General features: G+C 41.4%; 1 protein-coding gene across 6 annotated transcripts in view; it reads left to right on the top strand.

Moving 5' to 3' along the window:
- Positions 1-12,769, top strand: part of MYO9A (myosin IXA) — a 291,397-nt gene extending 278,628 nt beyond the window's left edge. For all 6 annotated transcript variants that reach the window (XM_028100036.1, XM_088024883.1, XM_028100037.1 and 3 more), the window contains 3 exons: positions 4,947-5,149; positions 7,205-7,347; positions 8,014-12,769. In XM_028100036.1, coding sequence (XP_027955837.1) covers positions 4,947-5,149; positions 7,205-7,347; positions 8,014-8,477 — 810 coding nt within the window. In that variant the 3' untranslated portion in view covers positions 8,478-12,769. The remainder of the gene's footprint in view (positions 1-4,946; positions 5,150-7,204; positions 7,348-8,013) is intronic.
- Positions 12,770-13,984: the final 1,215 nt, after the last annotated feature.

The raw sequence follows: 13,984 nt of genomic DNA, 5'->3' as shown, positions 1-13,984 counted from the left end.
GTCAGAGGGAGAAGCAGACTCCCCGCCGAGCAGGGAGCCCGATGTGGGACTCGATCCTGGGACTCCAGGATCATGACCTGAGCCAAAGGCAGTTGCTTAACCAACTGAGCCACCCAGGCGCCCCTCAACTTCATTCTTGAAAGTGGTTTTGCTGTGTGTAGATTTCTAGATTGGTAGTTTCTTTCCTTTCATCACTGTAAAAATACTGTCTAGGGCGCCTGGGTGGCTCAGATGGTTGGGTGTCTGCCTTCGGCTCGGGTCGTGATCCCGGGGTCCTGGGATCGAGTCCTGCATCGGGCTCCCTGCTCGGCGGGGAGCCCGCTTTTCCCTCTGCCTCTCTGTCTCTCTCTTTCTCTCATGAATAAATAAATAAAAAAATCTTTAAAAAAAATACTGTCTGTTGTGTTTTGCTTTCCACTATTTCTGTTGAAAAGTAACCTTTGAACCTAATAATTTCTTTTTGTTGCACGTGTATATATAGTTTTCCGTTTCGTAACTCAGTTAAAATTTTTTTGGAGTATAGTTAACACAAAATGTTATATTAGTTTCAGGTGTTCAACAAATATATGTTATGCCTGTGCTTACCACAGGTGTATGCAGTGCTATTACAGGTAGTTATAGTACCACTGACTAGATTCCCTGTGCTGTACCTTCCATCCCCATGACTTACACATTCCATAACTGGAAGCCTGGATCTCCTGCTTCCCTTAACTCATCTCTCTGCCCCCTTCCCTCTGGCAGCCATCAGTTTGTTCTCTACATTTATAGATCTGATTCTGCTTTTCGTTTATTCATTTGCTTTGTTTTTTAGGTTCCACATATAAGTGAAATCTTGAATTTGTCTTTATCTGACTTTTTCCCTCTGGTTCCACCCATGTTGCCACAAATGGCAAGATCTCATCCTTTTTTATGACTGAATAATATTCCATTACTTCTTTATCCATTTATCAATCAGTGGACACTTGGGCTGCTTACATAATTTGGCTGTTGTAAATTAATGCTGCAATAAACATGGGGGTGCATATATCTTTTCAAATTAGTGTTTTCATTTTCTTTGAGTGAATATCCAGTAGTGGAATTACTGGATCATATGGTTGTCCTACCTTTTTTTCTTAAAGATTTATTTATTTATTTTGAGAGAGTGAGAATGAGAGAGAGAGAGAGAGAGAGCACATGAGAGGGGGGAGGGCCAGAGGGAGAAGCAGGTTCCTTGCTGAGCAGGGAGCCTGATGCGGGACTCGATCCCGGGACTCCAGGATCATGACCTGAGCCGAAGGCAGTCGCTTAACCAACTGAGCCACCCAGGCGCCTGGTTGTCCTACTTTTAGGTTTTTGAGGAACCTCCCTACTGTTTGTTTTTTTTTTTAAGATTTTTATTTATTTATTTGAGAGAGCGAGAATGAGAGAGAGAGAGCACATGAGAGGGGGGAGAGTCGGAGGGAGAAGCAGACTCCCTGCTGAGCGGGGAGCCTGATGTTGGACTCAATCCCGGGACTCGAGGATCATGACCTGAGCCAAAGGCAGTCGCTTAACCGACTGAGCCACCCAGGCACCCTCCCTGTTTTCTAAAGTGGCTGTACCAATTTATGTTCCCACCATTGGTGTAAGAAAGTTCCTTTTTCTCCATAACCTTGCCAATATTTGTTATTTCTTGTCTTTCTGATTCTAGCCATTCTGACAGATGCAAGATGATATCTCATTGTAGTTTTGATTTGCATTTCCCTGATGATGAGTGATGTTGAGCATCTTTTCACATGTCTGTAGGCTATCTGTATGTCTTCTTTGGAAAAATGTCCATTCAGGTCCTCTGCCCATTTTTAAATTGGATTATTTGTAGTTTTTTTGGTTTTGAGTTGTGTAAGTTCCTTATATACTTTGGATATTAACCCCTTATTGGATATATAATTTGAAAATATCTTCTCACATTCAGTAGGTTGCCTTTTTGTTTTGTTGCTGGCTTCCTTTACTGTGCAAAGGCTTTTTATTTTGATGTAGTTCTAGTGTTTATTTTTGCTTTTGTTTCCCTTACCTTAGGAGACATATCTAGAAAAATGTTACTGTGCTGATGTCAGAGAAATTATTGCCTATGTTCTCTTCTAGGAGTTTTATAATTTATGAAATTATTGCCTATGTTCTCTTCTAGGAGTTTTATGAGTTGCCTATGTTCTCTTCTAGGAGTTTTATGATTTAGGTTTTTAATCCATTTTGAGTTTATTTTTGTGTCTGGTGTGAGAAAGTGGTCCAGTTCATTCTTTTGCATGTAACTGTCCAGTTATCCCAGCACTGTTTGTTGAAGAGACAGGCTTTTCCCTGTTGTATATTTTTGCTTCCTTTGTTGTAAATTAATTGACCATATGAGCAAGGGTCTGTTTCTGGACTCTGTTATGTTCCATTAATCTATGTGTCTGTTTTTGTGCAAGTACCATACTGTTTTTTATTACTACAGCTTTGTAGTATCTTGAAATCTGGAATTGTGATACGTCCAGTTTTGTTCTTCTTTCTCTAGATAGCTTTGGCTAATCAGGGTCTTTTATGATTCCCTAGGAATTTTAGTATTTGTTTTAGTTCTGTGAAAAATGCTATTGCTATTTTGAGAGATTGCATTGAATCTGTAGATTACTTTGGGTGGTATGGACATTTAGCAATATTAATTCTTCCAATCCATGAGCATGGAATGTATTTTCCACTTGTTTGTGTCATCTTCAGTTTCTTTCATCACTGTTATGTAGTTTTTAGAGTAAAGGTCTTTCACCTCTTTGATTGTTTATTCCCAGGGACTTTATTCTTTTAGGTGCTATTGAAAATGGAATTGTTTTCTTAATTTCTCTTTCTGCTACTTCATTATTAGTATATAGAAATTTAACTGATTTCTGAATATTAACTTTGTGTCCTTGTTGCAGGTATACTTTTTTTCTGACTCTTGATTTCAGCTCAGGTCATGATCTCTCAGGGTTGTGAGATCAATCCCTGTATCAGGCTCCGTGCTCATCATGGAGTCGGCTTGTCCCTCTCGCTCTGCTCCTCCCCACCCTGCTCACCCTCTCACGCTCTCTGTCTGTCATAAATAAATCTTAAGATTATCTCTTGTCTTTAATTTTTAGCAATTGGTCTATGTATGGACTTCTTTTTATTTATCTTCCTTAGCGTTTGAAGGCTTTCTTCGGTCAGTAGGTTGATATATTTAATTGGTTTTGAAAAATGCTCTGTCATTATCTCCTCAGTATTCTACAGGATCTCTCGCCTCTTCTGGTATTCTTTTTACATATGGCAGATCTTTTTATTGTGTTCTCTCTAACTTTTTACCTTCTTTTCTGAAATTTTTCAGGAAAAATTTTGTTTTCTCTGCTTGATTCTTTGTATTTTCTTCTGACTTAACTTCCAGTATTTCAAATCTTTCTATCTCCTTCAGCATGGTTATTTTAAGTCTGTCTGATAGCCACAATATCTGGAGTCACTGAGGGTTTCTGGGTTTTGTTGTTTTCACTAGTTTTCATTTACATTGTCTTGTCTCTTTTTGTGCTTGGTTACCTTTGATTATGTGTCATATATAGTATTTGAAAAACTATTTGTAAAAGTATTTGGAAGCCTGAGAGGATATGATTTTACTCTAAGGCGTCTTTTCATTGTTTCTGTCAGGTTCTAGGGCACTAGCAATCTGGAGTTACTTTAATCCAGTTTTAGGAATTACAGTTTTCTGGACCTTTCAAATGGCTCGAAGCTAGGCTACAGCGTCCACAAGGACGTTTGTTTCAGTTTACTCTTATGTTTAGGATGCAAACCTTGGGGATCCCTGTGTCAGGCATGGAGGTTTTACCAGCAGTCCATACCCTTGTGTGTTTTATTTCTACCCCAGGGATTGGCAAACTTTTTCTGTAAAGGACCAGAGAGCAAGTACTTTAGGCTTTGTGTACCATACAGTCTTCGATGCAACAATCAATGCTGCCATTGTTCTTTGGAAGAGCCTAGACAATGTGTGAATTAATGAGCATGAATCTATTTCAGTAAAGGTTTATTTACAAAATCAGGCACAAGGCCAGATTTGGCGCAGGGCCATAGTTTGCTAACCCCTGCTGTAGTCTGTCAGAAGCTCTGCTCAGATTCTCAGCCATCTCTTCTTAAATTTAGATTAGCCGTGAATGCTGAACTAGCCTCTCTTTGGTTTGCCTTGTTAACTAGCTCTCTGGTGCCTTCAGGAATATTTTATGTTTGGTCCAATTGCTCTCAGCAGGAGGTTTAATCTGAAATACCTAGTCTGGTATTATCAGAAGCTAAAGTCACATACAAGGTAACCAAATTAAAAGCAATGAGATTTTTTTCCCCCTCTTATCTCAAGAAGGAAATTCCTTAAGGTGATCTCAGAATCTCTCTCACTAGCATCTTGTGATATATAAATGACTTTTTTTTTTTATGAAACTGACTTTTCAGGACGTGTTTCTTTAGTCTTCCTAGAGAGATTGTGCATTCCAAGTGTTGTCCGTTAGAACTTTGTAGGATGATGGAAATGTTCTCTATCTTGCACTGTTCAGTATGGTAGCCACTAGCTAGCTACCTGTGGCTATTGAGCACTTGAAATATGACTAGTATGAATACAGAACTAAAATTTTACTTTTATTTAATTTTAACTAATTTAAATTTAAATAGCCATGTGTGGATACTTAATTTGGAGTGGACAAAGCTTAGATTAAATGAAGAATCTCCTCTCAGTGCATGTGTTCCTACAGTCCCACCCACCAAAGTATCCGTTTTCTAGTGCTCTTGCAAGAAATAGTTAATCTAAATGTGTTTGATGGACAGTATCTTGTAAATGTCTGAGGCCTTGCCAAAAGTTACCATTTATTCCTACCATTCACCTGGTGTGATGGAAGTACACTTGCTATCCTGAATGGGCCACATAACAACTAATGCAGTCACTCACTTTACTTGCTAACACATATTTTTCTTTGCAGGGAAAGGGGCGACTTCGTCGAGGAAACTATCCAAGTCCATCCTCTCCTGTTGTAGTTCGGTTGCCCTCCATGTCTGACGTCCCAGAAGAGACCTTGACTAGTGAAGCAGCTGTGGAGACTGACATCACAGAACAACAGCAAGCAGCTATGCAGCAAGAGGAGAGAGTACTGACTGAGCAGATTGAGAACCTACAGAAAGAGAAGTGAGTTTCCAGGAGGAAAGGGAGCGACTAGTTATTACCTGCTTTCATTTTCTTCATTCTCTGCTCTCTTGATTTTTCCTTATTTAAATATCCCCTATGTGTCAAGCACTGTATCAGGTAATACAGGGGATGCAAAGATGACAAAGACATGTTGCCTGGACTCGGGTAAGAGAGTGAAGAGTTGTCACCTTAGCGAAGGAAGCTCCATGAGCAGGGAGACCTGAAGCTTCTTCAGTGACAGTGCTGGAGAAGGCTGGCTGGGATAAGGTGTGTCAGTCTTAGCCTGGATTCCTAACAGGTCTGAGATCAGTTACAATGAACAGATTGGTCTTTAAAAGGAGGAGTGAGGATTCCTAGGCTAAGACAGAGTCCCTTTCAAGAATGGGTATTATTCAGAACTCCCTGAAGTGGGACACCTGGGTAACTCAGTCAGTTAAGCATCTGCCTTCAGCTCAGGTCATGATCCCAGGGTCCTGGGATCGAGTCCTGCATTGGGCTCCTTGCTGGGCGGGGAGCCTGCTTCTCCCTCTGCCTGCTGCCCTCCCTGCTTGTGCTCACTCTCGCTCTCTGACAAATAAATAAATAAAATCTTAAAAAAAGAAGAACTCCCTAAAGAAGGCTATTATCTGAAGATCAGTATAGCCATGGGGCCACCAACTGGATGGTCAGGGTAAGGCAGCAACTCTAGTGGGTGCTGGGATACTAGTTAGGGAAATTGGTTGCAATTTAGGAGAGAGATAGTCAACTCTGTGCCCTCTACCATCACTGGAGCAAGGGTAGGTAACAATAACACTATATCTTGGGGATAATACGGACACGCTATGGTTCTTTTTGAGGGTACTGTGTACCGGTTCTTATTGACAATAAAGACCCTTTAAAGTTTTAAGGGGATTTTTGTTTCTGAGTTCCAGGATCTGAGGTCTGAGAGCTTGATGCATTAGGGGACATATGAGTCTGTTAAAGTAACTTTTTGCGTGTCAGGATTGATTCTAGAATTTTGGTAAGCTAAAAAAGCAGCTGAGGCTCAGCTGTGCAGAACATGATTAGGCAGAAGTGGTGCACATTGACCAGGGGCTAGCTATCTGATTTGAAAAGAGGACCTCACTCAGCTTTGATGAAAATGGTATTGGAGGTATAGAAGGATGAATAGTTTGAGCTAGGTAGAGTGGAAGCAAAGCTAAGAGGCTCTGAAAGAGGAGATTTGGTAAGGAGGTTGTGGACGGTTTGGGACTTAGAGCTGGTATATTTCCAGGTAGTGACAAACTCTGAGATCTGCCCATTGGAGAAGGTTGCCCACATAACATGAAGGAAAGGTTGTTAGAAGTAGCAGACACAAGGACACTTCGGTGTGAAAATACTGAAGTGAGCTTTTACAAAGATGTTTATTGACAGACCAGGTTGACATCAGGTAGTAGCAAGAAAGCAAGATTAGGAACCAAGTACCAAAACTTGAGAGAACAAGGGGGCACAACTGAGAGGTAGGTGGGTGCCTGATGAAGAGGAGTAGAGAGTGTGAGTGGAGGTGGCATAAGAGGCAAAGGACAAAAAGATCAGTGATGTTTTACTTCATCAGAGGTCTCTCTGTGGTTAAGGTAAAGGATATCATCTTGTAGCCAGTTAATGCCAGTTCATGGAAGATAGTTAAAGAGCTGGAAGGAATCTTAGAGATTATCTCATGTCATCTCTTTGTTTTGTGGATGAGAAAGCTGAGGTCCAGGGAGACGAAAGTAGTTTCCCAATGCATTATGTATGAGTTTAGAGTGAGTTTAGAACCCTGATCTCCTGGTTATCAGCCCAGGGTTCATCTTACCAAAATACCTTACAGCGGCAGCATTTTTTCCCACCTCACTTTTTGCTCTATTATAGGTCCCAGGCTTTGTGTTTGTAGCCTTCATCATCTGGGGCTTACCAGTCTTCATGACCACCTTGGATGGGAACAGTAGGAAATGTGACTATTTTGCTACTTAAATTTCTTTCATCATAGGTCTTTTTTTCCTGTTGTCTTCCTTCCTCTTCTTATCAAACACTAGTGTATTTCTTGTTTATATCCTACAGGGAGGAGCTAACGTTTGAGATGCTTGTACTGGAACCCCGTGCTTCTGATGATGAAACGCTTGAGTCTGAGGCCTCCATTGGGACTGCTGATAGCTCAGAAAATTTGAATATTGAGTCTGAAGGTGCCATCTCTGAGAAATCAGGTAAATGAACATATTAGATCAGAGACTCCAGGTTTGTTTTGCAAGGGAGGAATAAGGATTCCCAAGCTAAGACAAAATCCCTTTCAAGAATGCCTGATCTTATGTGAGAAGGTGACAAAGTCCTAAGGAGTTCAAATATACTGATCTTTGTGAAGCTTCCATTACATATTGTTCATCAAACCAAACATTTAATGTAATGGAGTTTTTTTGTCAATTTAATGTTTTCTCTTCTGTTTACCACAGAGAAAACCCAATAATCACAACACATGTTGTCTTACTGACCCATGATCCATGTTCTAAGGGTGGTTAGTAGGAGTTGTGCCCTGCTGAGAGATGGGCTTATACCAAAGGAGATATTTAACTACCTGGCATGGCTCAGGGAGACTTAGAATTACTACATATCCTGGCAGTATTTTAAATGACAGTGACGGTTGTAGACCTCTCCTAATGGTGTAGTCAAACTCCAGACTTCTTGGGGTTGATTCTTAAATGATACGTGTAGAAATGGATAACTTCTCAGGTTATGACTGTGGACAAAGTAGGTCAGCCTGGACCCTTCAGACCTCAGCCCACCCACCACACGGAAGTGGTGAAACCTATTCTTTTGGGATGATTTGCTTTAGAGGAAATTGTCACTTAGAGCTTTGATTTCTCCTTTTGCTTTAGAGAGAAGCTTAGCCCTGAGCTCCCTGAAGGCGTCTGGCAAACCTGAACCTTCAAGCAAGCTACGAAAGCAGCTAAAAAAGCAGCAAGACTCTTTGGATTCGGTGGACTCTTCAGCCTCTCCTTTATGTTCGTCTAACACTGCATCTTCTCATGGGACCAGAAAACGATTTCAGATTTATTCTAAATCTCCATTCTACCGAGCTGCCTCAGCTGGGGAGGCCCTGGGAATGGAAGGGCCATTGGGCCAGACCAAATCCCTGGAAGACAGGCCTCAGTTCATCAGCAGAGGAACCTTCAACCCTGAAAAGGGCAAACAAAAATTAAAGAATGTGAAAAACTCACCTCAGAAAACCAAAGAGACCCCAGAGGGGACAGTTGTGTCTGGCCGCAGGAAAACTGCAGACCCAGACTCCAGCTCCACCCAACAGCTAGCTCTCTTTGGAAACAATGAGTTTATGGTCTGAACTGGCAGCTGGGTGCCCCTTCATGGCTACAGAGTGGTAAACGCATCTCATCTTCGGGGCCTCTTCTCATCCCCTTGTCTACAGGAGTCCATCCTAACTGTGGTCCTGCCTCTTGCCCACGCATACAACTGAGGACTTGGGTGCTAATTTCCTGGGCCTCCGGCAGAAGCAGAAAGGCCTCTTTGAAGCCTGCTGGGGATGGTGCCGGCTGTGCCTTGGCTGCTGTATTTGCCTGGAGAGTTCACTAAGTGGAGCCGCCTGGGGCCAGAGGATTTGGGTCAGGTTGGCGGTCTTCCTACTTGCCTCTCCTCCACTCACTTTTCCTTCCCAGAGGTGGGTGTTGAACTGGCGGGGGGACATGGTGGGCCTGAGGGAACCACTGATTTTTGACATTTGAAGAAAACATATAAATCTTTCTTAACCGTGAAAGCAAAAGCCTTTGGGTTTATTTTGGGATAGTTAGGAGCTGGGGTAGAATATAATTTTTTTCCAAGGATTTGTAAACAAAAAGCCTAAGCCCTCTATTTTAAGATTTTTGAGAAATACTCCATGTTATATTCTGGGGAAAGTAAAAAAGTAATTGTTTCCATGAAGCCATCAGAGCATGTCTCAGACATCTGGTTACATGATGAAGAAGAGAGTACGTGTTTTGTTTTTTGATGATGTTCAGTGTCATAATAATGCTGGTTTCATTCCTGGTTAGTTCCTGCCAAATATATTGCATGGGCTGAAGTTTCAGTTGCCCTGCTGTTCTCATACTTCCTGGTCCTAGGATTAGGTTCCTCTAATTTTTTTTTTAAGTGTCTCAGAGACATGGTGATCCCTAAACATGAGGGTCTCATCCTAATCCACCCAGGCTTTCTTCTTTGTATAGATTAAACTGAAGATCGCATATGAACCTGTTCATCTTCCACCACAAATTCAGACAAGTAATGTGACCATCTAATCACTTCTCCCAAAACATTCATACACAACACTGCATGAATAAGTGTTAACAGAAAGCTGCCAAAAAAATAAAAAGGTTTTTAATATAACCATCTAACTATTATTTTCTTTTCCTCAGACCATCAGTATTAAATAGATGAAAAAATAAGGACTACTTGAAGCAGTTTTTGTTAATATTCTGGTTACTGAAGTTTATTGTAAATATATATGTATAGTATGCATATTTCTTTTTAACCTTATGCTTCCCTCCTCCTCCTTGTGGAATTTCTTTCCACAGATTAGGGGCCATTGGATAGGGGTGAGAGCCACTGTCCCTAGGTTGAGGGAAAAATCAGACCATCTTTTTCACCACTGGGTGTCTCCATACACCTGAGCTATAATAGCATTTTAAGCTTCTTAGCATTTGTGGGATTAGAAATCTGTTTTTGCTATTTATAATATATGGAAAATGAAACATGATACTCTTTCTTGAGATAAGTATGTGAAAGTGTTTATTTTTAAAGTTACTAAATGCATCTTGTCTAACTACCACGTGCACTGTTCTGAAAAAGAGCCTTTACCATCTGTAACCCGAATTTTGGTTATTCTTTCTTTTCATACTTCTTCCATTTGAAGTTGTAGAAATATTAAAACTTTTGTTAAGGCAGATTCTCTCCTGTTACACAACACTGAACCTCACGTCACTGCCTCGGTGGTTATTGTCAAGCCCCAGAGGTCAGGCTTAGAACAACATTCTGAGTGGCAGCTAATGGTAGCAGGAGTCTTAACCTCTTCCTGGTTTGGTTTCAGAAATGAGCTAGGGATAGGAATCTTTTTAAATCTCCAGAATGATGATGGTTGTGAGTAAGTGTTAGATTTTATGTCCCGCAAACACCTGCCACCTTGTTCATGCTGAGGAGTAATAAATGTAAAGCCTTTTGAAAATTGGAACTTCGGAGAATCTCCTAGAGGAAAACCCAACCCCTCAGCATGGTCGGGTCCAAGTGGGACTTCTGGGGCCCCTTGGGACTTCTGGGGCCCTGGGGCCCCAAGCGGGGCTGTGCAGGCTGTTTCAGTATTCCTGGGGAAGTAGTGTCCTGCTAGGCATTGACTGCTACTCTCTACTTGCTCCAGAACATTGGTTAAATACCGTACGAAAAAGAGAGGACCCTTGTTGGATAATTTCCTTTGGCCCCGAGGAGTGGCCTGGAGAACACATCTTGGCATATGTTCTCCCTTCTAAATTTTTTCAGATTTTGTTCGTTTGCAAAATAAGTTTTTGGCAGTTGAAAAAAAAAATATATAGGTCACTTTATAGGAACTAGGCGATGGATGTTAAGAGACTTTATATTTCTCAGGGACCTGAAACCTGAATTTGGATAAAATTAAATAAAAAATACTTGTTTTTTGGTTGCTAGATTTGTGGATTTCTAGTCATTTAACAAACTGCCAGAAAGGGGGGGGTGGGGGTTGGGGAGAGATCCACACAATCGTAAGAATGGAGAGCAAGTGTGGGACCCTCCCTCTGAAGGAAAGAAAGCTTTTCTTCTCATAGGATAACAAGTACTGTTGGCCTGATAAAGAGATGAAGCCATAACTCTTAGAAACTGTCAGAACCAAGTGCTGTATCTCCTTCCATCCGGTCTTAACTGATCCTCTCCGTGGTTAAAGTTATGTTACCACAAAGTGATGCTGTGTTATAATCACTTATAACAAAGGTGTTTAACCTTCATATGTGTCACAGTTGTGCCACCCATCGCTTCTCCTTTGCTTTTCTTTGATCTCAGATGCCACAGACAAAACCCCGTGTGGCCGCAATGTGCAGCCCCACATTTGGAGCCCATACTCCAAAATACAGAGGAATTCTGTTCATATCACACATTCCCAGCCCCAACCAAAGCCTGGATTTTCACTTCTCCACATTAAAGCCAACTGTCCCTTATCGTGGAAAATGTAGTAGAAGCAGAGTAGTATAATTTTAAGGTTACATTGTGTATCATTAAGTGAAGCAAATTTGTTTAACAGCAAGAATCAGGGAGGTGACATACTTAGTTTGTAATGCACTTCCTGCCATTTTAATTCCTTTGCCCCTCTAGGCTTCTGGAAATACAAAGGGAGATACAGAGTTCCCAGTATGGGCCTTGAAGAGACAGAGGGACCCGAAGTCAGGGGATGGGATACCAGAGCCCCTACCTTCTCATGCTTTGGAAACCAGCTGCAGCTCTTACCCTGCTGCTGGGAGGTTAGTGGAGACTTCTGTGTTCCTTGACAGTAGGATTGTTTTCACTGTCAAAGACAGAGAAGAAAGGGGGTCCTAGAAGCATGCTGAAAAGAGGAGGTCCAGCAAGGTTCTGCAGGTCCACTTCAGTGACTGTGGGCCATGGTTTTCCTTTTTTTTTTTTTTTTTTTAACTATAACGAATGTGTACCTTTCACAAGCACTTTGGTAAACTAGAGGAGAAATTCTCAGGATGTGTTCAAAGCTAAGAGAGTTTTAATTTTAAAAAGAAATCTAGTCCAGATGGCTTTCCTCATCCTCCTCTCCTCTTTTTTCTCCCTTGGTGGGGGAGCTAGGCATGGGGCATGCATCATTCTGTGTTGACAAATGCGTCATGCCTATCCATAATTTTGTGACAGTTCCCCAGCACTGTCCCCCAGTGGCACCATGCTAGCCTTGGTAGTAAAAGTCCTTGGTATCTGAGGGCATCCTCAGTCTTTCTGTGCCCCTCACTTACTTTTAACCACTTTTCTCTGGAAACACTCCCACATTTGATTTGGTGTTAAAAGGTAACAGCAAAATGATGATTGTGGAGATGGATCTATTAGGTCTTGTTGGTCTCTTGGTTAAAACTGTTCTTCAAAAAAGCCACACGAACGGGCCTAATCACCTTGCTATTCATTTATAATTAACACCTATTTATCAGCCCTCTTAGGTCACATTAAAAGTTGCACCTTTTGAACCAAGTAATTGTATTTACTAGGGGAAAGGTGTGGATTACAGATTAGTATTATATTATTTTAATGGATTTAAAGTAATTTATAAGTATGCCGAGTGTAAATTTTTTAAAAGACTATGTATTGTAAAAGGACGTATCCTGTGAAATATATCATTTTACTGTTTAACAGAATAATTCTATAAAAAGAATGATTTATCTCACCCACGGAACTGATTACATTCCTGATGCAATCAACAGGCACTTTGTAATTTCCTTTTGGGTTGGTTTTTTTTGGATCGGGAGGAGCAAGACATCATCTGTATAAAGTGCAGTTTGTGTCGCTCAGAATATGCACTGTATAGCTACACAAAAGCAGCTTGATGAACAGATCACTCCATGGCTCATTAAAGAACAAAGCTTCCAGAAGCAGCAATACGTGTGGTTTGTTTTCTGACCATCCTGGCTCCCACCCCAGCTCACTCCAGTCCCACTCCAAGAAACAGCAATGATTTTGGTTTGTTAAGCTGATCTTTGTTTAAGGAAAGGACTGAGCCCCAAAGTAACAAAGTGCAGAAGCAGTAATTATTGGAACTCTGCGGAATTCAAGTGAAGGTGAGATTCAAGATAATCTTTTTCTGTAAGAGATGCTAGCTGCTTCCTGTAAAGACTTCCTTTAATCAGCCTAGAGCTAGGTGGACAGTGAAGACGGTAAGTCTACAGTTAGCATCCTCACCAAAAAGACTATGAAGAAGTAGCAACATCTGCTAGTAGGGGCCCAGGAATTCATGCCTAGGTTGTCATTTTTGTTTTGCCACTATGCTGTGTGACTTTGGGAAAGTCATGAGCCCTTTCTGGGTGTCAGTTTTCCCATCTGGAGATGAGTTCTCTTCCTCAGGTTTACTTCTCTCTAACTCCTACGGACTCTCAGGTCTCAGTGTAAAAGGCAGTTTACTGGAAATTTCCTCTTCCCCCTTGAACTGGGTTAGATGTCTCTTGTTCTCAACAGTGCCCAGTATGTGTGGCATCAAAAAACTGAGGGGCGCCTGGGTGACTTGGTTGAGCATCTGCCTCTGGCTCAGGTCATGATCCCAGGGTCCTGGGATGGAGCCCCATGGCTGGCTCTCAGGAGCCTCCTTCTTCCTCTCCCTCTGTGTGCCACTCCCCCTGCTTGTGCTCTCTCTCTCTCTCTCTCTCTCTCTCTCTCTCAATAAATAAACCAACTGTTTGATGTAAGCTTCCCAAGGCAAGAAATGTACTTATCTTCCTGACTCTTAGATCCCCAGCACCTAATAAAAGGTACCCTTGCTTAAATATTGGACAAGCAGGTTGAATGAGATCAGGGGTTCCCAAATGCCAAACTAGGTCTAAGGTGAAATGGAAATTTATTCAGTTTTTAAAATCCTGAGATCATTTTCCCATTTCTTTTTGCATTGTTTACATTTTTCCATCAAATTTACATCAAAATGAAAAGGATAGTGAATTGTTTCTTAAAGTTTCTTTAATTGGCCAAGTGAAACCTAGAAATGCCATTTTGAAAATGTACCCCTGTGGTAACTAAATCTACAACAAACCTTCCCAATGCTTCTTGCCATCTTTGGGTCTTTCTCTGCCTTTCCTACCATCAAATAGTCCCTTAGGGTGGAAGAGG

This window comes from Eumetopias jubatus, unplaced genomic scaffold (genome assembly GCF_037043125.1).
Source record: "Eumetopias jubatus isolate StellerSeaLion01/CBP00866 unplaced genomic scaffold, mEumJub1_p1.0 scaffold_7, whole genome shotgun sequence".
Taxonomy (NCBI): Eukaryota; Metazoa; Chordata; class Mammalia; order Carnivora; family Otariidae; genus Eumetopias; species Eumetopias jubatus.
Note: the sequence above shows the minus strand (reverse complement) of the source record. Positions and strands in the feature narration are given on the sequence as shown.